Source organism: Lynx canadensis, chromosome A2 (assembly GCF_007474595.2).
Source record: "Lynx canadensis isolate LIC74 chromosome A2, mLynCan4.pri.v2, whole genome shotgun sequence".
In the NCBI taxonomy this organism is placed as follows: Eukaryota; Metazoa; Chordata; class Mammalia; order Carnivora; family Felidae; genus Lynx; species Lynx canadensis.
In genome coordinates this window covers 97880154-97906862 of record NC_044304.2, presented here as the reverse complement: position 1 = coordinate 97906862, position 26709 = coordinate 97880154, and the positions used below count along the sequence as shown (strand labels likewise).

The 26709-nt window shown below is 38.0% G+C and overlaps 1 protein-coding gene across 5 annotated transcripts in view; it reads right to left on the bottom strand.

Annotated features, from left to right (window-relative positions):
• The window catches only part of PPP1R9A (protein phosphatase 1 regulatory subunit 9A), a 333913-nt gene that overhangs the window by 8660 nt on the left and 298544 nt on the right, over positions 1–26709 (bottom strand). For 3 of the 5 annotated variants that reach the window (XM_032592406.1, XM_032592402.1, XM_032592403.1), the window contains 4 exons: positions 25994–26291; positions 13778–13865; positions 13601–13678; positions 1547–1745 (listed from right to left, as the gene is read on the bottom strand). The exons of the other annotated variants lie outside the window; for them this stretch is intronic. In XM_032592406.1, coding sequence (XP_032448297.1) covers positions 1547–1745; positions 13601–13678; positions 13778–13865; positions 25994–26291 — 663 coding nt within the window. The remainder of the gene's footprint in view (positions 1–1546; positions 1746–13600; positions 13679–13777; positions 13866–25993; positions 26292–26709) is intronic. 5 annotated transcript variants of the gene reach the window in all.

Below are 26709 nucleotides of genomic sequence, written 5' to 3'. Positions count from 1 at the left end.
TCCCCTGGATATAACCTTCAAGACGATGAGTTCTGGGGGAGGTCACAGTCTCAGTGTAAATACATGAGTAGTTACATGCTCAAACACAACTCTCACACAGCATCGACAGAGCACCAAAGAGGCTACAGAACAGGTACACTTTCCAAATAATCACCTGGGGGGGGGGGGAGCTGGGCAAGGGGTGGGGGGAGGGGTGTGAACAAAAGTTCCTCAGATCTTCATTAAAACGTTCAGTGGATATTAAAGTCAAATACGTTCACAATGACCACATAGCTGCATTCGTGAAAATGTCTTACACCAAATCTGGAGTCTCTCCGTGGCAAGATATTAGTAGAGTTATTCCAACTACATTTAGATTTCTCAGATCCAGTACTAAAAATGTTACAAGATCAGAGTGATCTACTGCTGCCCAGACTTTCTTGCTACTAATTCTAGAATGACTGGCTTCCTAGGAACTCGAAGCCCTTGGCCAACACCATCTTGTTTCATATTCCACTTCCATAGGGATTGGACTGTTAGGTTTCCATTAGGTTCCCTTGCCACTGGGTTCAGTCGGTTGTCAAAAATGAATACCATGCCAGAGGCTGGAGAAATCAGTTCCAAACAAACCCCAAGGTCTGCTAAAACTTCAGACATGGAAACGAAATCCAAGAACGTGGAGAGCTAGGCTAGTAGAACACTTAAGCAGGAGAGCATTTAACACAACACATTACTATTTGATATTGTCAACAGAGACACAGCCCCAAACCCTGTCAAAACCCTGTGAGCTGTTGACCTCAAGAAAAGAGTTAAATTCAAGTAACATTAATCACACATTTCTGTTTGAGAAAGAAAAGCAAACACAGATAAAAGGAGACCAAACAACATGTGAAAGTTAGCCACCGTATGTGCTTCAATAAAATGTTAGGTAAGGTTTGCAGCGTCATGCTGGAAATAACCATTGTGCATTTGAAACAAACAACATCCATGCCTTGTATTTTCTAATTCTGCTAAAGTTAAGAACTTTGGTGATGAGATTATAAAGTTTTCAACATGGAAGTTTGATTTAAAAGAAGATATAAGCAAGGGGGCTATGGCAGCATTGGTTTGTTTTAAAGAGTTTCATTTAGATATATTGAACACGTATTCAGTCCCAAATTTATTTGTTTTTCAGTAAATCTCGAAGAACGCGGTAAAAATAGTCTTGTAATGTAATTTAAAGTGGCATACTTCGTAAACAGATCTATCATACTGGTCCATGACTCAAATGCATCTTTCCCAGCATGGCTTAACTGTCAAACTGAGATTAAACAGCAGTATGTGAAAAGACAGGCAAATCAAAGATTAACATACAATCTAGAATGGAACAGAATTAAAGAAGGTGATGGTTAACGGAGGCTTTCTTTCTCCCCACACAGGAAATACCATGCATGGTTTATTGCAGTGTTATCACATTGGTTTCTCAGGTCCAGAGTAAACACACAAGTTGAGAATGCTTTCCAAAGACTGAAGAGGAGGAAGGATTTGGGGTTTTCTTGTTTGCTTTTTAAATCCATGTGTTGTCTACCTTGGACCCCTTTTTATCTGAAATTAGAGTTTCAGGAGAAGGCTGAAGGGGACTTGTAGGTGAAGGCAGGTTTCTGAAGGAATAGGATCCTTTTCGGCTTTCGTTAAACCACGAGAAAGGCATGCATGGTGAGCGGGTGGTGACCTGAGCTGTGGGGGATGGCTTCGGTTTCCAGTGTTCCAGCCTGCCTCTGAAGATCCTGTATTATGAGACAAATGGGCACGTTAGACAAAGAAAGGGCAGATGTGACACTTGTTTAACTGAATTCTGAAGGGACTCTGAATCAAGTTCGAAGTAAGAGTTTGAGATATTGTTCTACACAACAGAGGAAAAAATTTGCATTTTTTACTAGGACATTAAGCTTAGTAGCTAACTTGTTTGAACTGAAATGGATTCTACAACAATGGTCAACATTTCCCCACCCCCACCACCTTTTTTTTTTTTAAGTTGCACAGAGCCCCATGTGGGGCTCAAACTCACGAACTGTGAGATCATGACCTGAACCGAAACCAAGAGACAGATGCTTAACCAACAAAGCCACCCGCGTGCCCCGCGGTCAACATTTTCATAGTGCTTTGCCATAGTGAATTCTTAGGAAATTTGCCTGATAAATGGATGTGGGTGAATTAAAGTCAGGGAGGGGCACCATCTTTCTAGAACTGCTATGAGGTTAACCATTGCAGCAGTCCCCTTATTTGGGTGACACAGCAGTGCCTTACCATTAGTGCCATTAGCTCTTAGCCAGCATTCTTTCCTGGCCTCCTCTGAACTCATGCTGCCAAGAGTATGAGACTTTGGAAAATGATGTATTTAAATACTTTGGAAATGTCAGGGCTTATGATGCTTGAAGCAGAACACATCCCTTATTGCTTTTTCATCATAATCTGAGTGCCTTTTTCTAGGAGGAGACCAGGCCACAAGTCTTAATACCCTACTTGGAGGTCCAGGGTCTACCACCTCTCGAGTACATGGCCTTGGTCTTCTCTTAGCCTCTATTTCCTCCTGTGTAAAACGTGGGTATTTTATGTATCTCCTATGTAGTTGTTAAGAATTACATGAGATAGTATGCGTGAAAGTGCTTGGGAATCTGTGAAAGTATGAAGGTCTATGGTTATTGTTTAACACTGAAAGGATTCAAAGTCATTTGAGAAACACAGTTTGAAGACTGATATTCTTATCAGTGCAAGTACTTGCATATTTACATTTATCTTTTGGTTAGAGAAAAATAATTACCAAGAGCTGAGGCAGGAATGGACAGCAGTTAATGTGCATCTTAGAAGAGGTCAACCCTCAATATGTCCCAATGGTATTTGCTACAATGTTTATTATATGTTAGCTGTTGATGTCATGCCAACAAAGAGATTCCTTTTCAGTTAAAAGTGCCTCCACACCACAGCCAGACAACTCAGGACCCACAGGCTTCTCAACTCTCATTTCAAGTTTACATAACTAGTAGAACACTCCTAACAGTCCCTGTTTATTTCCAAAGACTACTCTGAGAATCAAATGGGACAATAAATGTAAAAGCATCTTGTTAACGGCAAAGCAATATACAAATATAAAAGAATTACAAAAATAACGATTAAAGAGAATGGAGACATCAGTGAAATTTTGGTAGAATATTGAGATCGTAGTTTGGGTGAGTAAAATAGTTGGTCATTTAAAGATTCCAGAATACCTGATAATTATGATGGTGAGTTCCTTAAAAAACAAACAGACAAACAATAAAAGGGACTGTAAGGATAAGACAGAAAGCCCAATGAGAGATGTTGGTCAACCTTCAATTTCATCCTAAAGTCTAAATTACAAAAAAATTCTGTATCCTTAATTCTACTTACTTACTATTAAAAGATGGGGCAGAGGGGGTAGAATAATTGAACTTGAGACATCATACTAGCAGAGGCAGACTGGTATTCTGCAAGAAGCACTTTTTATTCCTGGGTCATGGACCAGTGCAGTGTTTCCCAAACAAGTCTGGTAAGAATCATCTAGGGCAGATGCTCAAATACAGATTCATAGGCACCTAGAATTCCTGAATTCGAATGTGGGACAGAGGAAGGGAGGAGTTTGCCTGGAATCTATATTCTAACACATGTCTGAGCTGACATTTAAAGTTTTTAATAATATCTACATTTATTAATATTATCCTGGATGCAAGGATGAGGCTTCTGGAGCAGAACAAGTTACCATTTACTTACAGAAAATGATTGCACTGGTTCCCCATGCCCTAATTTCTTCTTTCTAGAGGGACACAATGAAAACCAGTTGTCATCCCATACTTGGTCTACACTGTAGGTAAGGAATCTAAACAATGCCAATCTGGGTGATTATATAGGAAAGGGACATAGTGCTGTTCTTACCTCCCCTCTGGCAGAGGGAGAGAAATCTTATCTCTTTAGTGTAAACAAATTCAACTAGGGAAGGATCTTGGGTCCTTACCCTTCAGAAAGTAATATATTGTCTTGGGGGGAGATAAGACCAACAGCTCAGGCTGAACAACCCTGGGAATGTCTCCATCAAGCTGGGTCTCATCCTCTCTCCCCATCCTACTCCTTGAAACTTTACCTTTGGGGAGGTAAATCTGTGCAGTTCTCACTATCTATCCAGTCATAATTTAGCTTTTGAGGCTTGACTTTGAAGCTCAGGTCCCAGAGTCCAGTAAAAATGTTCAGAAGCCTCTAACTGTGCAGAAACACAAAAATATTTTTTCTGAAGTTCCACATTCTTATAACTGGACATGTTTGAGATAAACTGGACCTAAAGATTATTTCCCCCTTTGGTTACAAACTTCTGGATCAATTAATCAAAGTATCATGAAGCTTTTTTTTTTTTTTTTAAGAGTTCCACCCATAATTCAAAAAGGCACAGTAGGGTTTAAATATATGGATATTGTTTTAAAGTTTATAAACAGGTTATAATTAATGACAGCATGGCTATCTTGTCCTACTCCCAGTGAACTGCCTTTGAAACAATGCTTTTGGGACAGCCACCACCATCGCCATTTTTCTTTTTAATAGGCGGGAAATAAGAATATTTTTGCCTACCTGCTGTCATTCGAATGCCTTATTTGAAAAGGACTTTCGGTTCAACATCTATTCTGACCATACAACATTTTAAACAAAATTCCAAGACCACATCTAATTAAACTTTTTCATAAAAGCCTCAATTCCAGGAAAATATTCAAGACTAATAATCCCATGACAAATTGTACGTGCAGCACTGAAGACCGATGCAGAGGCCATAGTGAGTGTGATGAATGACATCATGGATGCTCAGATTCCAGTGACATTCAGAGGCTTTCTTCTCCAGCTTTCTATGCAAGATGATGGAAGAAATGGAGGAGCAGTCACGTAGAAAGCAAAGAAAGCCTACTTCTAAGGAAACAACCATGGTCCTCAAAGCTGCAAACCACCAGGTCCTGGCCTCCTTTGAAGAGGATTTTCCAGACTGACTGTGCCCCTGCTGAGGCTGTATCCTGTACCCCTCATTTCTTTGTGTAGTCTCGACTCTAAAACCCCATGAACTGATATAATCTCTGTGTGTTTCCTAGTATACCGAATGGTTAGTATGCTTCCATTTGCTTGGACCCAAAGTATATTCACTTAAAAAAGCAAACTCTCCATTACTTTATAATTACAGATCCATCAGCTTACCAGACATATTTTCTAAAATAAATACCAATGTCCCTCTGGACAATATGAATTCTTGGGCCTACAAAAGGAGCAGAGAGAGTTTGGAAATAGTCGTGCCTTACTGACCACTCAGAGTCTGTTTCACTTTGTGGAGAAATCTGTCAAGAATAACATAAAATTCTTCCCTTCTTTCTCCTTCCTTCCCTTTCTTCCTTCCCTCGCTCCCTCTATTGACTTTTTTGACTCTGAGAGCTGGTTACGGTGTAAGGTGCATAAGCTTCATATATCCTTAATAATCCCCTTGAAAAATCAAGATTGGTAGAAATGAATGTTTACTGGATCTGAAAATAGTTTTCAGAGGGTCAAAATAGGTATGTGTTCTGTAATTCATCTTCTTTTTTAACTTGTACACTAAAGTCTCACTATCATTTTTGGTAAAAATGCAATTACAAGTCACGGATGTAACCCCGATTGTTTTATTGTTAGTAACTGAGAAAAAGAATGGCTTCAAATTAAATCTCTGTAATATTAAATTGCCAAGGGTGTGTGTGTGTGATGTGTGTGAGGTGGAGGGAGTAATTGTTTCCCGGCATTTAAGTGGTTTATAGCTCACAACTCTAGAGAGCAGCTAACCCAATTCCATACATCTTGAAACCAGTTCATCCTGGGGTCAGCACCCCAAAGTTAAGTTGCCCAGGTAAACATTCCTTAGTAATTCCTTTTTTTTTTTTTTTTTTTTTTTGGTTTGTCTTACATTAAATACAAGGTGTGTGAAGTTATTTGGAATAGAACTGAATGTCATCAAGATAAATTAGGAGTTCAGGAACTGGCAGAACATAAAAAGTATAAGCATAATATAGACTTTAAGCAGGTAGTTATGGAGGTTAATTAGAGAAAGTTAGGGGCAATCAGAGGAAGGGTTGCAGACTTCCATTTACTCAAATCAGATCAAGTAATTCTGTAAAGTTCTAACATCCACCAAGGAGACTGAAGTTTTAAAGCCAGCTCCTTCTGAAGGGCACTTGGAGACCCTGACAGTTAACAGCTATGACAAGCAGGTGTCCATGTGCAGCTTAGGCCAACCACCCTAGACATATCCTGCTTCCAGACCCTGAGTTACGGTCTAAACCTCTGATCCATAACCGATAGCCCATATGAGATGGTAACTGTTTAACCTTAACTTGTGACAGGGTTTCTGGACATCCTAACCACAGAATATGGTAACTTGGCATAGCAAATATTTTAAGGTAAAGGAATCTGACAAATGGTAGGTACTCTGACCTCCCCCACTGCTCCCGAAGCAGGTCATAAGACCCTTACATGAGAGGTGCCCTCCCTATATACCTGGAGGAAAGGAACATCTTTATCTCTGTAGATGAAGGGACACTTAGAGAAATCTGAAGGAATGAATGAACGAATAGGCCTTGCTAAGCTCCCCACTGTTTACTACTGTTAGTTCATACCCTTATGTTCTATCATATTTTCCAAGACTTTTCAGTCTTCAACTAATCTAGCATTAAAATGCTCAGGCTTAACTGCTTCTCTGAGTCTTCATTTCCTTATAAAGTTTCCTGCATCACACAAAACTTACATTAAATAAATCTGTATGCTTTTCTCTTGTTAATCTATCTTCTGTCAATTTCATTTACAGGACTCCAACCAAAGAACCCAAGAGGGTAGAAGGAAAAAAGGTTATATTTTTTTCCTCCTCTACATTCATATGAGATGGAGAAACTGTTCCTTTAATGAGTTCCCTCCATATTGGGGAGGTTTTTTTTTTTTAATTTTTTAAAAATGTTTATTTATTTTTGAGAGAGAGAGGATGAGAAAGAAACAGAGACAGAGAGAGAGAGAGAGAGAGGCAGAGACAGACACACAGAATTCGAAGCAGGGTCCAGACTCTGAGCTGTCAACACAGAGCCTGACACGGGTCTTGAACCCACAAACCGTGAGATCATGACCTGAGCGGAAGTTGAACGCTTAACCGACTGAGCCACCCACGCGCCCTGGGAAGATTTAAAATGAAACATCAAGAAGATTATGTAAAATAAAATTGATATTATCAAAATAAAAATGTTAGGTTTAGGAATAATAAATATATTGCTGAGGATTTAAGAAAATTTGTATTATTAGAAATCTGAGAGAGAAGTTTGTCTGTTGATTCTATCTTAATATGATTAATTGTTTAAGATGTAAAATAACCAAATTGATAAGAGCACTGGATGTTTACAGTCACTATGTTACCATTTTAATCTACTAGATTTTTGAGTTTTTTCAAGTGGAAAAGCGTTGACATGTTAGGAATGTAAAAGTTTGTCAAGTTTCAAGCGCTGGCAAGTACTTAAAAAGAAAACTGAATAAACTACATTTATAAACGCAGTTTTCTAAAATCAGAACAGGCAATTATGGGGGGAACAAGTCTGTGCTACTGAGTCTAAGCTAACGTTATTCAGAGGTCTCCATAAAAGTGACTGCTTTTATTTTCTTACAAAATTTTACTAGGTGTATAAATAAAACAAAAAGATTTGTAAGTTGAACTGAAACTCAAAAAAAGGTTAAGTTGTAAAAACTGGAGACTTTAATAAATTAGTTTTAATTTATAACTCAAATAATCCCCTTTTTAAGAATGAAGCAACCTCTGGTCATGAAAAATATCAAGTGAAGGAGAGAATCTGCAGAAGTTATACTGTCAAAATTAAGCACTCTGTAGGAGCTTTACTGAGTTTTCATCACCATTGTTCATGATTTAAACATTTGCTTTAAAACTTGCCAGGCTTGGGGCGCCTGGGTGGCTCAGTCAGTTACACGTATGATTTCGGCTCAGGTCATGATCTCATGGGTCACCAGTTTGAGCTCCACATTGGGCTCTGTGCAGACAGCTCAGAGCCTAGAGCCTGTTTTGGATTCTGTATCTCCCTCTCTCTGCCCCTCCCCTGCTATCTCTCTCCCTCTCTCTCTCTCTCTCTCTCAGACATAATGAATAAACTTTAAAAATAAATTAAATAAAATTACTTAAAAAAAAACCCAACAACCTGCCAGGCTCAAATTATTTTGCTATTTTCTAATGGCCATTCTTTTCTGGCCACTTACAATAGCATTTTTGTTTCCTATTTTTTAAAATAATTTTTGAAAAATGTTTATTTATTTACTTTAAGACAGAGAAAGCAGGTATGTGAGCAGGGGAGGGGCAGAAAGACACAGAGAAAATCCCAAGGAGCTCTGCGCTGATAGCCCCAATGAGGGGCTCGATCTCATGAACTGTGAGGTCATGACCTGAGCCGAAATCGCAAGTTGGACACCTAACTCACCAAGCTACGCAGGCGCACCTTTTAAAAGCATACTTTTAATATATTTTTTTAAGAGAAATATTGGCTCTTCTGTGGGGTGTCTCTGTTAGGCACAGGCGAGGTGCTGTTCTCTTCAGGCACATTTGCTCGTCTTGCTCATCAACACTTCTGAAAGGGACTGTTTCCACTCCAGCTCAAGAGCAGAGGCTGTGTGCCCTTGCTCAGCAACAGGGCAGAGCTGCCCTCCAGGCACATGTCACTGGAATGTTCTCAAACTCACTGTAATGCCTTGATTTACCTAAGATTTCCTTGCGAGAAATATCTATGAAGGGTTGTCTGAACTATAATCCCCAGTCCACTCATTCTTCAAGATATCACTAAAATTAACAATGGATGAACAAGATGGCCAGCAAAATACATACAGAGAATACTCTGTTTTACATTCCTCTGATCAGAATGGTTTTAAATAATAATACTAGTAATGATAACTGTTGACATTTATTAAGGACTTAAAATGTGCTTAAATGTGACTCTCAATCCTCCTGATGACCTGAGGAAGTATGAATATTTCCATCTTACAGATGAGGAAACGGACAGACAGGTTAAGGAACTTGCCCAAGACGTTAAGCGGCAGCTATGACTGAATCCAGGCTCTTTACTCTGACATCATGCTCTTTGCTTTTACTGAAAGCCACTGTTATACTTATTATGCAGTTGTTGTTGAAGATTTTATATTTTAAGTACCAACCTTACTTTTTGCTTTACCTTTTTTTCCCCCTATCCAATTTGCCTTTAAAATAAATTATGTTATTGTATCTTTTGTACCTCTGTGTATAAACAAATTATATGTGGAACACAGAGGAACAGGTATAGATTTAAAAGAGAATAGACAAGAAGGAGTACACATATTGTGATGAGTGCTGAGTAATGTATAGAACTGTAGTTGAATCATTACACTGTACCTAAAACTAATATGATACTGTATGTTGATTATACTTCAATTAAAAAAAATAAAAGAAGAATAAACAAACATGAAAACATGCTAATTTATAGATCAATGAAATGACAAGTTAGAACTCAAAAAGAAGATGTTTTACATAGAATCATACAGATCGACGCTATCCAACAGAAATATGAAGTACATATATAAATCAAACTTTTCTGGGAGTCATATAAGAAAAAGGTACAATTAATTTTATTTTATTTAACCCAAAATATTCAAAATATTATTATTTCAATATGTAATTGGTATTATAACATTTTAATAAGATATTTCACTTTTTTTTTTCATCCTAAGTCTTTGAAATCCTGCATGCATTTTCTCCTACAATACATTTCAGTATAGACTAGCTACATTTCTAGTGCTCAAAAGCCACATCTGACTGGAGGCTAGCATATTGGACAGCATAGACAGAGATGGATGGGGATCAGAGACTACGGAGTTTGAATCCGCCTAATTATTTTTTGGTGGGAAACGAAGCTCCAAGAAATTCAGAGCCTTGCAAAGCAAGGATGAATGCTTGGATTCCGGCACCGTGATTTCCCACAGTTCATACTTTTAAGATGACTGCAAATTCACTTCCACAAAGGAGTGCCATCTCCCTCCCTTGTCATTTTCCCACATGTCTAGCCTTGTTCTAAGAGACACGTAATTGCTCACAGGGCTTCCCATCGTCCCATTCAGCAACTCAACTGGGAGCTTCTTCCACAGAGCTCCAAAGCAGGCACCTCCACTGACATCAGTGGCTACTTACACTAGAATTAGGATAGTATTTTATTTTACTCTTTGGTCTGAACAAGCTCTGACAACTACATGCTTCCTGCTTTTGTTATCTGCTATGCTGCCTATTTAAATCCACATTCACTGAGGACATATTGGAAAAGGATAGAACCAAGCCATATTTTTGGAAGGGCTCATTTATTATTATAATTACTTAACCTTATCTATTTGTTTCATGTTGCTCATGTATTTGAGTCATTATGCCTCCACAAGGAATACAATAAAGTAAACTTTTAACTCCTGAAGAAGGAAAAAACGAAGACCAAGACGGAACTTAGCAAACTGTCTTGCCTCTTTAGAGTCCGACAGCCTCAGGCTATAACTGATTGACTGACCTCATCAGATTTTTACAGCCTAATAATGAAAAGCCTAAGAGATAAGATTACAAACTCAATCCATGAATCATCCCTCATTTTTCTGAGAATGCTGCATAGAGGTGATGAGTTTATTCCCAGTCCTCCATAGCTGGAAGGGGACCCTGCAGCTCACGGTGCTTATCAGCCACCTACCTGCAGGGGCCCCATGAAACCAACTCAATGCATTAAGCTCCTACAGGGCAGTAACTCTGCTTCCTGCCATATGTTTTAAAAGGTTCTGGGCCCATCATCAATCTCTATAGGAGAACACAGACTGTCATTAGATTTGATTAGCGTTAACCAATTACTGTGACAGCTCAAAAAGTCATTTATGTCACACAGAAAAAGTCCCTCTTCTTCCCTTGTTCTTTCAGGATTTCAACTCTATGAATTCCTGTCAGTCTTGTCAAAACTTTACTATAATTACAGATAATTGTACATTTATGATTCTAATTGAAAACGATTTTGTAGCATTGGTATGTGTGTAAATACTTGTGACCACTGAAGCAGAAAGACTCCAGAGTTAATATTTTAAAAACAGAGCTGGCTGGCTGCTGGTGCAAACGCTGGCATTAGCTGTAGGGATAGCCCACCCTTGACTCCCTGGGGTTTGCCTAGAGAAAGGTGAGCACTCACCAACAGAATCAAGATTTGCTTGCTGTTCACTCTGTACAAGGGGGTGATACCCGCTGGCCACTATGATGAAATTGAGTCAAACCTTCTCCCCACTACTGGATGCCTCACTTACATCCCTTTTAGGGTGGAGCCTGAAGGTGACAGGTAGTGACTGTCTCAGAAGTCCAGGGACCAAAAGGACTGCAGTGTTACCAGAGAGGTGTCCCAGCTTCTTTCCCGTTGTGTATCTTGGCATCTCTCTCTCCCTGAAATAGTTTCATTATTTATTGCCTTTTTTTTTTAATCCTGAGTATATTTATAGTTTTCTAAACTTAATTTTAAGGCACATAGTAGACTATTTTATATTTCTTACTCTGAAACCACATGAAGTTAAATTGCTTTTGTGTTGTATCATTGACTTATTTTTCCCGAGACTGGGGTCCTCAATGTCAACAGAGCTTTTTATCCTTTCTCCAGTGCACAACGTTAAAAACAAACAAACAAACAAACAAAACAACAATGGACTAACACAATTAATTTGGGAATTATCTCTTCTCATCCCCCACCCTACTGTCCCAGAATCCCAGGAAGAAGGTACAATTTCTCACCAAGTTGTATGCCAGGAAAAAGAAAAAAAAGAAAAAAGAAAGAGTGGAGGACAACCTATAAAACAGGAAAGTGGTCCCCAAGTGATTTTACGATTTTTTATTGTTAGCATTCTGTTTCCTACTTAGTCTACACTAATGAGATGATCCCCAAATTTCATAAAGAAATTTATACATCATTAGATACATAAATAACTGGAGGTGAGGCGTTGTGTTGGAAAGACATCTCGACAGGAAGCACAAGTCCTGTTGCATTAATTGCCCACTGCATAATTGTGGGCAAATCAATTAAATGCTATGAAGGTGAAATTCTTAATACAGTATGGTATTATTTATTATCTGCCCTCCCAATCTTTTTATAAGGACCAAATAAAGTGATAAATGTAAAACTGCTTTGTAACTTGCAAATAATAATTATAGAAAATTGTTATCTTTATTATTAGCTTTAAATACCTATGTGCCAGGTACCATTTTATTTATTTTTTAATTTTTTTAACGTTTATTTTTGAGAGAGACAGACAGAGTGTGAGTGGGAGAGGGGCAGAGAGAGAGGGAGACACAGAATCCGAAGCAGGCTCCAGGCTCTGAGCTGCCAGCACAGAGCCCGACACGGGGCTTGAACCCACGAACTGTGAGATCATGACCTGAGCCGAAGTTGGATGCTCAACCTACTGTGCCACCCAGGTGCCCCCCCACTTTTTTTTAATGTTTATTTTTGAGAGAGACAGAGTGCAAGTAGGAGAGGGGCAGAGAGAGTTTAAAAAATTTTTTTTTAATTTTTTTAATGTTTATTTATTTTTGAGAAAGGGAGAGACACAGCACAAGCAGGGGAGGGGCAGAGAGAGAGGGAGACAGTATCGGAAGCAGGCTCCAGGCTCTGAGCTGTCAGCACAGAGCCCCATGCAGGGCTCGAACCCATGAACCGTGAGATCATGACCTGAACCAAAGTCGGGCTCTCAACCGACTGAGCCACCCAGGCGCCCCTTAAATTTTTTTTTAATGTTTATTTTTGAGAGAGACAGACAGTGTGAGCAGGAGGGGGACAGAGAGACAGGCATTTTAAATGCTTTGTATGAAAACTCATTTAATCCTTACACTACAGTAATTAGGTAGCTACTGTTATTTACCCTTCACATGAGGAAGTGGAGGCAAACGGGTTAAATAACTTGTCCAAGATTTTAAAGGTGGTAACTCAGAGAGCTCTTATCCAAACCCAGGCAGTCAAGCTCCATGCTTTATTGTCTCCTGATACAAATCTGAAGTTAAAAGTTGACAGCATGCAGTATAAAGCTTACTGCTCTACAGGGAAGTCTTTATTGAACAATAAGCAGAGTTGGTAGGGCCTGAAAAAAATCAACTAAACAGCTAAGTCCAGCAAGAGACGAGGGTCTTTCTTTCATGCATGGGGACAGAACAGTCTTGAAAGCCAACAAGGTTCTTAAATGTAAAATTACCCTTTCAGACTTAACAAAAACAGGACGCTAGTACTGTGGGTAGCCAGGCAAAAAACCTGAAATGTGCCCAGTTGACATATCACATTGATGCTGTATTTAGATAAACATTTACTGAAACTGCACATGTGACTGTAATTCTGCAACTAAGCCAGTGGATATTCCCAAAGCCAGTGTAGGCTATAACTGGGGCAAGACAAAAACAAGCTGATTGTACAATTTCTCTTTCATCTCACTTCTTGGTAGATTGCCTCAGCTCATGGATACTGACCACTGATTTTGGTGAACAATGGGAGGGGGCCAGAAAGTGTAGATCACCCACCCATACCTGCTACCTGGAGAAAATCTATTGGCTTCTTTTTCTTTCCATTTCTTTCCCTTGTTGGAATTCCTTCGCAAAGGTGCCCTATAACGACAGCACAAAGTCAGAAAGGGGAAACTGACATTTTTCTCTTTTAGTCCTTCCTTCACAGAGGGTTTGTGTGTTACATCATGAAATGCTTACCCCAGATCCACAAACTTGCGCTTAATTTTTCCTCCTTGCACCACCAGTGAACTGGATGCCCTTAGTGATTTGGGATCTTTGGCACCATCTAGGATACACACACATGTGAACAAGACCAATTATTATTATTTTTTTAGGGTATGAGTCAAAAGTCAGTGCATCTTGGAATCTAAGGAGTTTACCCCAATTCCAAAGTATAAAAGAAAATAATGTATGCCTTTTTTTTTTTTTTAAGCCAGAGGAAACACAGCTATGTTGAGGAACATTCAGTTAAGCCAGGAGAGGTCCTGTTGGACAGAAGCCCAACACTCATCACAAAGAGTTTTGGCTTCAGATATATTGGAATGAACAAAGTAAGCAAGAATAAACACTATCAAATAATTCTTTTTTTTAAGTTTATTTATTTTGAGAGAGAGAGAGAGCATGCAAGTGGGGGAGAGGCAGAAAGAAAGGGAGGGAGAGAATCCCAAGCAAGCCCTGTGCTGTCAGCACAGAGCCCAACATGGGGCTTGATCTCACGAACCTCGAGATCATGACCTAAACTGAAATCAAGAGTCAGACGCTTAACCAACTGAGCCACCCAGGCACCCGTAATTCTTTACATTCAAAGAAGGGGACTGACATGACTTTCCTTTTGTTCCTTCTCTGGCTTCAACTCTGTTTCAAATGTCCAGGCTCTGGGGGCACTTGGGTGGCTCAGTTGGTTAAGTGTTGACTCTTGATTTCAGCTTAGGTCATGATCTCACAGTTCATGAGATAGAGTCTCATGTTGGGCTCCATGCTGACAGTACAGAGCCTGCTTGGGATTCTCTCTCTCCCTCTGTCTCTATCCCACCCCACCTCATGCACAAGGGCACACATGAGCCCTCTCTCTGTCTCTCAAAATAAATAAATAAATACACTTTAAAAAGAAATAATGCCTGGGCTCTGTGCTTCATACCTTTCCTGCCTTTGGGTTTCGGTGCCTTCTGACAGGAACCCAGACCACTTCCCCCATTTCTCCCAAGTCCAGTACAGAAAGTCAGGCCTGAGAGTCTGGGAGATTCAGGGAGAAAGTGAGAGTCAAAGCCTTCCTTTCTGGTCTCTCCCTTGCTAATGGCCTGTGGCCAGTTCTGGAACTGAGGAGGGCAGATCATGGGGGAGACTTTTTAAGCTGGGGCTCAGCTATAAAACATTTATATCTTTGAAAGGCTTCTCTTAGAAGCTGGGTTGGAGCACTTGGCTGGCCTCCTATGATGAGGAAGATGCCAAAATTTCCTCAGTGTTTGAAGCTGAATGATCTTTGCCTCTTTGAGTTATGCTGGCTCTCAAGGGCAGCAGCTGCTGGGGGATGGGAATACTCAAAATGATGCCAAAAACCAGTCAGAGGAGAGGCTTTGAGAATGGCGTTCAATGTCAAATGTAAGAGCTAGATTCCATGGGTGGCATTTATTCCTCCTTAAACATAGTAGATAATTCATAAGGTTCTATCTGGAACTATTTAGCAAAGGATGTTGTTCAGTGTTAAGTTTTAGCACATCCAGTCATCTGAGATGACTAACAAAGGGTGTTTTAAATTTGATGCATATTGGTGTGTGAAACTACTCTTTCCTAATTGTCTGTTGGTGTCTGTCTCTATCTTTGTAAAATTAAAAATATTCCAGCAATTTTCTGGTATGGAGTATAGACAGAAAAGTGCTCCTACAGAAGTGTTTAATTAACCTTGCTAATTAATTTTGCTTATAGTTGTATTTCAGGAGAAATTTCTAAACACACACACAAAACATGAAGTGCGCACACAGTTTTTATTTAGGAGTCTACATTCAAAGCTCTTAAAGAAGCACAAGATGTTTACAAACTCTCAAGATTTTTAGCAATGAGCTCTTCATATTTTTAATGATCCTTAGATTACAATAATTCCTTGGAATGTACTTAATGGAACAGAAGAGTCAGAGATATGTCCACATCAAAATCCACTTCTTGTCTCAAATATTTATTATGAATATTTGCATCATCACCCAGGGTAACGGGATTAAATAGCCACAGATGTGAGATATACACATAAAGAAACTCCACGGTCATGGCACAAATACCTTATGAGGTGATTTTGCTAATGGACATAGAATTTTTAAAAAGTAGGATTTCGATTTTCTTAATAGAAGCCAAAGGAAAAAAAAAGGTGCCAGATTCCTTCAGATCAATCCTAAGGCGACTCTTAATGGCTAGGACTGTGCAAAGTTTAAAAGGAGACTGCCTAATTATTTTCTGAATTAGAGGTAGCTGGGAGATGTTTTAACGAGTAGTGAGAGGACCAGATGAGACGATGTACATGGAAACACTCTGTAACCTATTAGTGTCGCAGTTATTTGGGCATCTTGGGACTAAAAGCCTGATTCTGCCCATTACAGAGCCTGCTGCTAGGCAACCTCATGTCATTATCTCACACATTTGCCAAACTGTGTTCCAAGGAACACTTAAATGAAGGCTTTCACAAGGCTGAAGAGGCAAGATTAAGTAATAATGCACTTCCCTGTTTTAAATCAATCAAATACATCTTTAATGCATATTAGGACTTCCAGTCTACATAAAAACCAACACTGGATTGGCTGGATTTCAGGAAAAGAAAAAAAAAAGCAATTTTGTTTTTGTTTATTGATTCAGGTTTATGTAAAATTTCCATCAGGCTTTTTGAAATCTCTCCAATACTACCTTCAAGAGCAATCGGAAGTCTGAGCCCTCAGGTTGGGCACGGCAGCTTTACACTTTGGCAATCTGGCCTTCATTCTTAAAGGTAGTAAATGATCTCCCCATGGCTACATGCTAAGGCCTTTCTTTCTTGTCTTGTGCTGCATTCTCCTTCCTCTCACTGCAGTCAGAGTCCTGACTCCCTTTTTCTTTCCTCTGGGGACTCCCAAAGCTGCTCCTCCAGACCAGCTTCTCTCCTGACCTTCTTTATTAAAAAAAAAAAAAAAAAAAAAGAGTTCATTGTCTTCCTCCCATAATATTTCTGATTCCTTATTTTCTATTGATGACAGGGCCATATTTTCGGAGGCTAGAAACCCTGTGATCAGTTTTGTCCTCCTCACTTTCTTCCCCTGTGTCTGGGCAACTTACACTTCAGGGGTTCTTGCATGGCCCTTTTCTGCCATTGTCTATTGTTCCTCTTTAGAGGTTATCCCTCCCAGGGTCTCCTGACTCATCTTGCCCACACCTAATGTCTTTTCCTTTTTATCCCTCTGTTCAAACATCTGTGGTTGCCTAGTAATATAGAGACGTATCTACAGCACTTAAATCCTACAGCTAATGATTTAACCTTCCTGTTCAATTTAATTGCAATCATCTACACTGCATAAACAAACTGCTTCAGGCAGGCTGGGGCAGCCCCATTCCTTTCAAGCCATCTCCTGTGTGCCTGTCTCTGCTAATGCCACTGCCCTGCCTTATCTGCCTTCCTTTCCCATCCTTCCCCTCACCCCACCCAAATAGTTCAATGCTCACTCTAATTGTACATTCCTTGTCACGTCTTATTTACCAATCTCAGCTAGATGTAACCTGGCCCCTCCTCTCACCAATGATAAAATTTATAATTTCTACATGTATAAGAGCCTAATGCATTATATCAATAATAAATGAATCCTGTAAAGATTTTGCAAAGCCAGGTTCTACTTGCCAGGACATTAATTCAGCCAACTTTTTTTTAAGTTTATTTTATTTATTTTTTTTTTGGGGGGGGGAGGAGGGACGGATAGAGAGAGAGAATCCTAAGCAGGCTCTGCACTGTCAGTGTGGAGCCCCCGAACCATGGGATCATGACCTGAGCCAAAATCAAGAGTTGGACACCTCACATACTGAACCACCCAGGCACCCCAATTCAGCAAATATTTTTGAAGGCATGTTCTGTGTCAGGCAATATGCTAACAGGCCTATATACACTTTGAATAATAACCTCTAGAAATCACAAGTAGAAAAATGATAGTGCTTAATTTATTCTTTTTAACCTTATCTGAACAAAAGCCCATTGTTATGGAAGTTTAGAGACCAAAATGTTATTATTAGGCTACTCAAAGAATGAGCATGAGGAAAATATTTTCATGCTTTCTACTGTCATATAACTTGTTTTACAAATCTCTGCAAATAATGTTATACTTCCTCTTGCTTTAACTGAAGTGGGGATAGATGTTTATCATTTATCTAGTTACAATGGGGACTCTCTATACCCTATTTTCCACTGAGGTCCCTCAAATACAACAAAGTGATGATTTGTGAATGTGGTGTTGACATAATTTAGAAAACATCCAACTTCAATTAGTTGTTCAATAATTCCAGCACGTTGTTAGCCTTGAAACTGTAGTGAAATACAGCTGCAACTTAATTATTACCTTGCAGTAAATTAATAGACCAAACATAATGGCATATTACTTAAAAAAAAATCTAGCTAAATGGCAACCAGAGACTAAGATATTTTCAGAGTTTATACAGCAATGATGAGTAGAAGCACATAAAGGCCCAGACCAGGGGTCTAGCTTTTTCTGTAAAGGGCCAGATAGCAAAAATTTTAGGTTTTGGGCTATACAGTATTTGTCACAAATGCTCAACTCTGCTTATTGTAGCATCAGAGTAGACAGTATATAGCCAAATGAGTATGGCTGTGTTCCAACAAGACTTTATTTATAAAAACAGGTAGGGACCAGATTTGGTTTGATAACCTGCATTGGTTATCTGGAGAGGCATGCCGGTTAATTTATTCAAGAAACTTATGAAGCATCAATTATATGCCACACTCTTTGATGGGGGCCAAGAACACAAAGATGAAAAAGATGAATGAGAAAACTGGCTCATCCTTGACAACTAGGTTACTTATCATACACAAAGTGATAGAAGCACAGGTAACAGTGTGAAAATTTCTGTGGGATCAGAGAGAAGTGAATATTCACTGTGCCCGGAAATGGGGAGAGTATACTAAGAGTCCACTAAAGAAGGTGAGATTTAATCTGGGTTTGAAGAAGAACACAATTTCCCAGGATTAGAGAGTTACGTAAGAATGTAGACCTGAGGTCTTGCCGAACCTCATTCTAGTTCTTTTTCTGATGAGCCAATGAGTTGTAAGAACCTCACATGTGAACACACACACACACACACACACACACACACACACAGAGGGAAACTGGGTTAACCATACCAAACCTCTGTTGAGTTCAGCTCTAAATAGATTAGTCTTATATTGCAAGGGACTTAAGAATTTTACAGAATGTTATTCCTCAAATTGGATTTTGAGGACAACAAAGGTAGATCCCACTCTGATAATCCACATTGTATCAGCCCCTGCAATGTCATAACATTTTAATGATACTGAGGTCCGTTTCTTGGGAAGTGGGGAGGGAGAGTCCTGGAGGGACACAAAAATGCTTAAGTAACAGTGGCGCTGCGGTGAAATAGGCCATTCATCAGTCAGCCTAGTCTAATGAGCATATTCCGTATACACATCCAGTTAACTTTACTCTCATTTTATGCTCACTGAGCAACTTTCTGATTTATGAACCTACCAAGCAGGGGAGAGAGAACAGAACATATGAATAATGTTGGTTATTATATCAGCTGTACCTCCCAAAGTAAATCAGAAAATTAGTATTCTGGTCTAGAAATAAGTGTTTTCTAAGCTAGAACAGCAAGAATCAGTCACTCTGAACTTGATTAAATCTGAATGTGTTATTAAGTTTCTGGACTTAGAAAGCTGAAGACTAGACCTTTGACTTTCAAGGTACCAACTAGTAATAGGCTGACAGTCAGCTGACTGATGGTCTCTTTGACATCTTTCCAGGTATAACAGAGCCTGAGAGGGGAAGGCAGGAGAGAATAGGGCCTTCCCAGTCACTGAAGGTGATGATTGTGGGGTGTCAGAGACAGGATCTGTCATAACACAAACTAATAATAAGATCGCTATCTCTCTATCTCTATCTCTATCTCTATCTCTATCTCTATCTCTATCTCTATTTCTATCTCGTCTGCAAACTCCTTGAGGGAAAAGACGGAATCTTGTTAATTATTGTATATTCAGCCATTAGCACAATGCCTGACACAGAGTAGCTGCTCAATAACTATTTGTTTAATAAACACATAAATGAATGGATGAATGTCAATGAACACAGAAGGTTGGAAATTTTTTATCAGGGGAACAAAAAAATCTGACTCACCGCTTTTATCTGCTCATAGTATCTAACAGTGGTTATTGTACTAGTAACTGACTATTTATAAAATTACTACTTTATCAAAGTTCAATGAACTGCTTCTTCCTTGTTACGCATGAGGCACCTTCAGCCCAGGAAGGCTTCGGGGGAAGCCCAAGTACTTGGTCTCTGGAGAAGAAGCTACCCACCTCCCATCTTGTTTCCTGAGCTGAGAGCTTAATCCCAAAGAAGAGAGAGCAGCAGACCAGGGAGGCATTCGGGAAAGGATGGAATTCTCACATTTTAATCCTACATTACTGCTAGTGGACTGTGGAGCACAATCTAAATCCATGTTCTCCTCCTCCCATCTGAAAGGAAACATCTGCTGAGTTCAAAGAATCATAATAAGTTAGAAATAAAAGAGAGAAATAATCTAAATAATATTTAGCCACAAAAAAAATTTAGGAGTCATATTTCATGTGTGAGTGATCCATACTCCCTGACTATAATGTAAGTTCTTACAGATAACCAGTGATGTCTGATAAACAGTAGACCAAAAGTATTAACCTATTGCTCCAAAATATATGTGTCTGCTGTTTTGTCTTCTTATGGTCTTCAATTACGGTCTATATGCAGTTTTCTAAAGAGATGGAATTGCCACAAGTGTGTATCTGTAAAAGTGCCATTATAATCCACAGTTTAAGTTAATTAGTGAGAGTTTTTGAAGTCTTTAATTCTTTTGAAAGTAGGCCAAAATCACCATGCAAGCCCTCCACCAACTTGAGAACTACCTTTGATGATGAATTAGCAGGATCGACCTATTTTTTTTTGCCTCTACTGGTATTTTTTTACTTTCTAGGTACTCCATTTTTTTACCCCAAAACTTCTAGAAGAGCTGTGCTTAGGACTAGTCTGTGGAAGATAATTCTAGCAATCGATAGGTTCAGGAAAGGAAACCAAGGAGGAAAATATCAGGAATAAAGCTCTGGTGCTTACCAAGAGTTATAACAGATTGAGCCTCCCAAATCAAATGTATTTCTATGTTCATGATGTATTTTTAGAAAGATTACAATTTTTGATTTGGGAGAGACAGATGAGTATGCACTTTTCAAAAACATGGTGATGTACAATGACACCTGCAATGTATCCCACACCACGGCTGACATTGGTTGGTGGAATTCTTTAAAAGTTTTGGCAATCCGATGGGTATTTAATTTAAATGATCGTTTCTCTGATCATCTTTTTCTATAAGTCATGTGAATTTTCTCTCCAAGAAACTATTTCTTTTGCCTATTTTTGACCTTTCAAGAACTCTTTGAAGGTAACTGTGTATGAACGTCTATCAATTAACTTTCTATATGGGATCTTTTATTATGCATATTGACTACTGTAACCAAGAATATTTATAAGATAGTTGTGGAGTATAAAGAAAAACCAATTAAAAAACACCCATTTCATTTATTCTCCCCCGCCACCTAGTTTATACTTATGAATTATGTCCTTCAGTTCCTGGACACTCCCCACCAAGTAACTGACTTTGTCATTCCCACTTACAACCTCCACATTTTGTTAATATCTCTAAGTAATCCACTAATTTTTTTTAGCATTATAGAAATAAAATCATAGGTATTCTGTAACACCTATGGTATTAGGTCCCTTGCAATATAAGACCTTGCAATATAATACCTATGGTATTTGGTTTATCCTCTCAATGTCTTGTTCCAGAGATTCAGCCCTGGTATTATGTTTCGGTGTGATTTATTCAAATTTTCCTTGCTGCACAGATTCATCATATGAATATACTATAGTTCATTTAACTTTTCTTACTAGTGATTATTCCAGTACTTACCAGTTTTCAGGTTTTCTCAGGTTTTGTTATCACACAGTAGGGCTGCTCTGAATACTCTTGTACATGATTCTTAGTAGGCAAGTGTAGGCTATATAAACCCTGGCTGGGTCATAGGGCATGCACATTTTCAACTTCACTAGGTAAATGCCAATTGGTTTCCAAAGAGTTTGCCTCAGTTTACATTCCACCAGCACTATTTAGTCTCTGGTTGTTTCACACATTTTCCAGTATTTGGTAACATCAGACTTTTAATATTTATGGCAATCTGGTAGGTATAAAATGGTATCTCATCTGGTTTATTTCATACTTTTCTGATTACTAATACCATTGAACAACTTTCATACATATCTTGGCCTTTTGGTTTTCATTTTCTAAGAAATGCCTGTTCAGGACATTATATATTTTCTCTTGTGTTATTTCTTTCTTAGTGATTTATACAAGTTATTTATATAATCTAGATACTACTTCTACATTAGTTACACAGGCAGCAAATATCTTCTCCAATTTTGTGGGATTCTTTGTTATGTCTTTGAGAAATAGAAGTTCCTAATTTTACTATCATCTGATGTTATTAATCTTTTATATATGTTTCCCCTCCCCTTTGTATATTGTTTAAGAAATCTTTCCCTACCCTTAAGTCACAAAAATATTCCATACAGACTTTTTAAAAGTTTTATGGTTTGGGGGCACCTGCATAGCTCAGTTGCCATGTGTCCGACGTCTTGATCTTGGCTCAGGTCACGATCTCATGGTTCGTGGGTTCGAACTCCATGCTGGGTGCTGCACTGACAGTGCAGATCCTGTTGGGATTCTTTGTCTCCCTCTGTCTCTGCCTCTCCCTGCTTTCTCTCTCTCAAAAATAAATCAACATTTAAAAAATCTCTTTAATAGTTTTAAAGTTTGCCATTTTCCACTTATTTTCCAGTTAAGTCTTAAATCCACCTTGAATGAATTTTTTTGCAAGGTATGAGATGAGGGAGTCTAATATAATTTTTAAAAATATGGATAACCAATTGTCCCAGAAAAACTCATTAAACACTCTATTCTTTCTCCACTGATCCACCCTTTTTTATGCAGTTTTCATAAAATAACTTCATATATATCTGAAATGTGTATCTGTGTGTAATCTGCTTCTATGCTCTTTATTCTATTCTTGAGTCTGTTTGTAAACCTCTGTACAAATAATATGCATAATTAATCCTGTGGCTTTTTAATAATTCCAGGTATCAGGTAAGCCAGGATCTTCCACTTCATTCTTCTTCAAGAGTCTCAGGTATTCTGGCCTTTTCTCCTTTCTTATAAATTTAGGATCAGCTTATCACATTCCACAAAATGTCTACTGTTCTAAATCTTTAAATCAGTATAGACAAAAATGACCTATCTTTCTGCCACTCAATTTTTTTTCAAAAGATAAAAAGTTTTTAGAGTGGATAAATGTATATCCACCATATATCCTCCAATTTCCATTTACTACACATTGCTTTACCAGATAGCCTCTAGTCATCCATTAATCAATTAATTTTCAAATGCATTTCAAGGTAAGTTGAAGACATTTCAACCTTACACACATCAAGGTACTGATTTTGTATATTTATTTTATATCTGGCCACTTAATCTTCTAGATGCATATTCATATAATCTTTAAATAAAGATACTTTTGTTTTCTCTGTTGCAATTTTATACTGATTATTTGATGTTCTGTTCTTCCTGCAACTAGAAATTCTCAAAAACAGACTTGAAAATCGTGATGATGGTTGGCACTCATGTCTTATTCCTAACTTTTGTGCAAATGATTTAAGATTCACTCTTTAGTGACTGATCACTGGTAAGTAACCAATCATATTCAGAAATGTTTTTCTAATTCCATTTTTACTGTAACAAGTTTTTACTGAAAATGTCTGATGAATTACATCAAATTCTTCTCAACTTCTATTAATGTATAACACTTTACCTTTCCTTTGTTGTATGATGATTTACAGTTAGATCTTCTAATGTTTAAATATTCTTACATTTTCAGAATCAATGCTACCTGATTGTGGAAATATAATTAACTTGCACTCCTATATTCAATTGATTAGCATCATATTTAAAAGGAATCAACATGCATAAGATTTCCTTTTTCCACACAGTCTTTACTGGTTTTTAGGACTCCAGCTATTTAAATAAATGAAAAACACCCTACCTGGAATAACAGCATAAAATAGAGCCTACGTATTTTTTTTTTTTTATAGGTTAAGTAGAATTCAGTTATAAAACCACCTGGGTCTGGTGACTTTCTAAATGGAAACTTTTGTGAAAACATATTTCATATTTCTGTGACTATTAGTTTATCCAAGTTTTCTTCTTAGACCAATTGGAGTAGACCAATTTTGTAGCAAACTCCATTTCCTCTAGATTTTCTTTAAAAAAATTTTTTTTAATGTTTATTTATTTTTGACAGAGAGACAGACAGAGCATGAGCGGGGAAGGGGCAGAGAGAGAGGGAGACACAGAATCCAAAACAGCTCCAGGCTCTGAGCTGTCAGCACAGAGCCCTACGTAGGGCTAGAACCTGCAAACCTTGAGATCATGACCTCAGCTGAAGTCAGGCACTGAACCAACTGAGCCACCCAAGTGCCCCTCTCTAGATTTTTAAATGTACTGAGTTTGCATACTACCTTTAAAAAATAATTTTTAAAATCTTTGTATCTCCTTTCTTTTTTCCAATGCTATTTTGTTTGTTTGTCTATATTTTTCTTAATGTGTCATTCCAAAGGACTATTCACCTTTAGCTGGAATAATTTACACTTGTACTATATTTTTGTGGGGAGAGGGGGGGTTAAGAATAGGCTTTTCATTTCAATAAAAATTAAATTCTGCTTATATCTTTTACCCTCTCCTTTCTTTTTCTGTTTTTTGGTTGCTCTGTTCCTATTATTTTGAATACTTATTTTATTTATTTTCAGTCTTTATTTTTAATAATAAAGGAGTTTAAAGCTATACATTTTTCTCTGAATACAATATACTCTGACTACCAATTCAACTTTCGAAAATGTACTCTACAGAAATAAAAGCATCAGTATACAAGAATATACGGGTGCTTGTTATAACTTTTTTTACAGTAGTAAGCAAACAAGTAAATATACAAAAAGAAATCTTCCAGAATACAGCCTAAATGTCCATCAATATTAAAATGGTTGCCTAGGTTATATTATAGGCTCACTACAGAAAATTCTCTTGTCATTGAAATTTGTGTATGTTGCACTAGGCTGATGTTCTGAAAATACTATTATATGTAAAATAAAACTGCAGTCATGTGACTTGTATGATTCATTTTTGTGAACAAAAGCATACAAAACAAAATGCAAACATACCAAAAAGTGCTTTTGTTTTTATATCTACATACACACACACACACACACACACACACACATGCATATATATACATAATATATACTTATGTGTATTTCTGATGCGAAAGATAATATGACCAAATTTACTTGGTTACTGTAAAGGGGCACATCAGACACAGTAGGAAAAGAATGAACCTATTCTTTATACATCTCTGCATCAGGTAACTTGTTTAACGAGAATTCGTTACTTCTACTTCTATAAATTAAAACAACAAACGTCTATTGGCATGACTGAAATTTTGGTGTTAATTCTAGGAGCCTATTTTAAAATTTAATTGATTAATCGCCCTCCATTATAGCTTTCCTGTCATAATTTTTGCAATATAAATCACTACCGTGGAGATTTCTTCTAAATAAAAACCAATTAATGGCTTAAAACCTATAACTGCTTTCAGCTTCATATATCTATGTACATATGTATATGTGTATGTATATATATTTTTATATATGTTATAGACATATATATTTTTACATATATATTACATACACATATATTTTTTTCCAGTGTATGTTAATGTTTATTGAAACTCCAGGCTGCTATTCTACAAAATCTCTAGTAGGCTTCCTGAAGAATTTCCTTCAATAATAAACTTATGGAGAGCTGTAGAAGTAAAAACACTAACCAGGCAGGAAAAAAAAATTAAATAAATAAGTAAATAAATAAACAAATAGGAGAGCCATGTGCTCTTATCCCACAACAGCAATATTAATTATTAGCTGTAAGAAGACAAAGGGCTTATGGCTATGAGAAAAAAAGCCATCCTTGTACTGCACAAATCAAGGTGTTAGTTAAGTCAGACAAAAGCAAAAACAACAAAAAAATCAACAATACCTTTCTCTTGTGATATTTGCTTGACTGTGGCTTGATGGTGGCAAGGAGATTCTTCCATATCGTGATCAGATTTTGAAGGAGAGGAGAGTGAAGTGTCTCCCCACGTAGAGGAGGAAGGCTCCTGTTCTGGCTGCAGCGGTCCTCCTTGAAATTCAGTTATGTGGTCAGACGAGAAGGGCACACTGCCTGCCACTGGAGTGAGGGATGGAGCACCAGAATCTGATTCTGGAGAAGTTCTCAAACCCTTGGGCAGAAGTGATTTGGTAATGTGCGTGTGGTTATAGAAACTGTTTGAAGGCTGTTGGTATAAGAGGTTATAAAGGAGGTTATGCTGCTGAACATCAGCTCCATGTAATACTTACTTTGAAATCAGACCAAACTTTTTTAGTAAATCCCTTGAAAACCAATGTTTGTTGGTTGGTTTACAGATGAGACTGCATAGTTTACAACAATTCATCACAATGCCATTGTGGCTAACACAGATCCTAAGACATACAGAAACAGTTACTTGTACATTATTTCCCACTAGGTGAAACCAACAGCTGAATATAAAAGCACCATCACGAATATGACAAAATGGGTAATGCCCTTGGGGTAGTTCATTGAATGAGTACAGACAGAATTTGAATTACAACAATATAACGAGTTGAGTAAGAATTTAGGAGACAAAGCAGTGAACTATTCCAGCTGTTTCCATCTAGGGCATAGAATCTGGT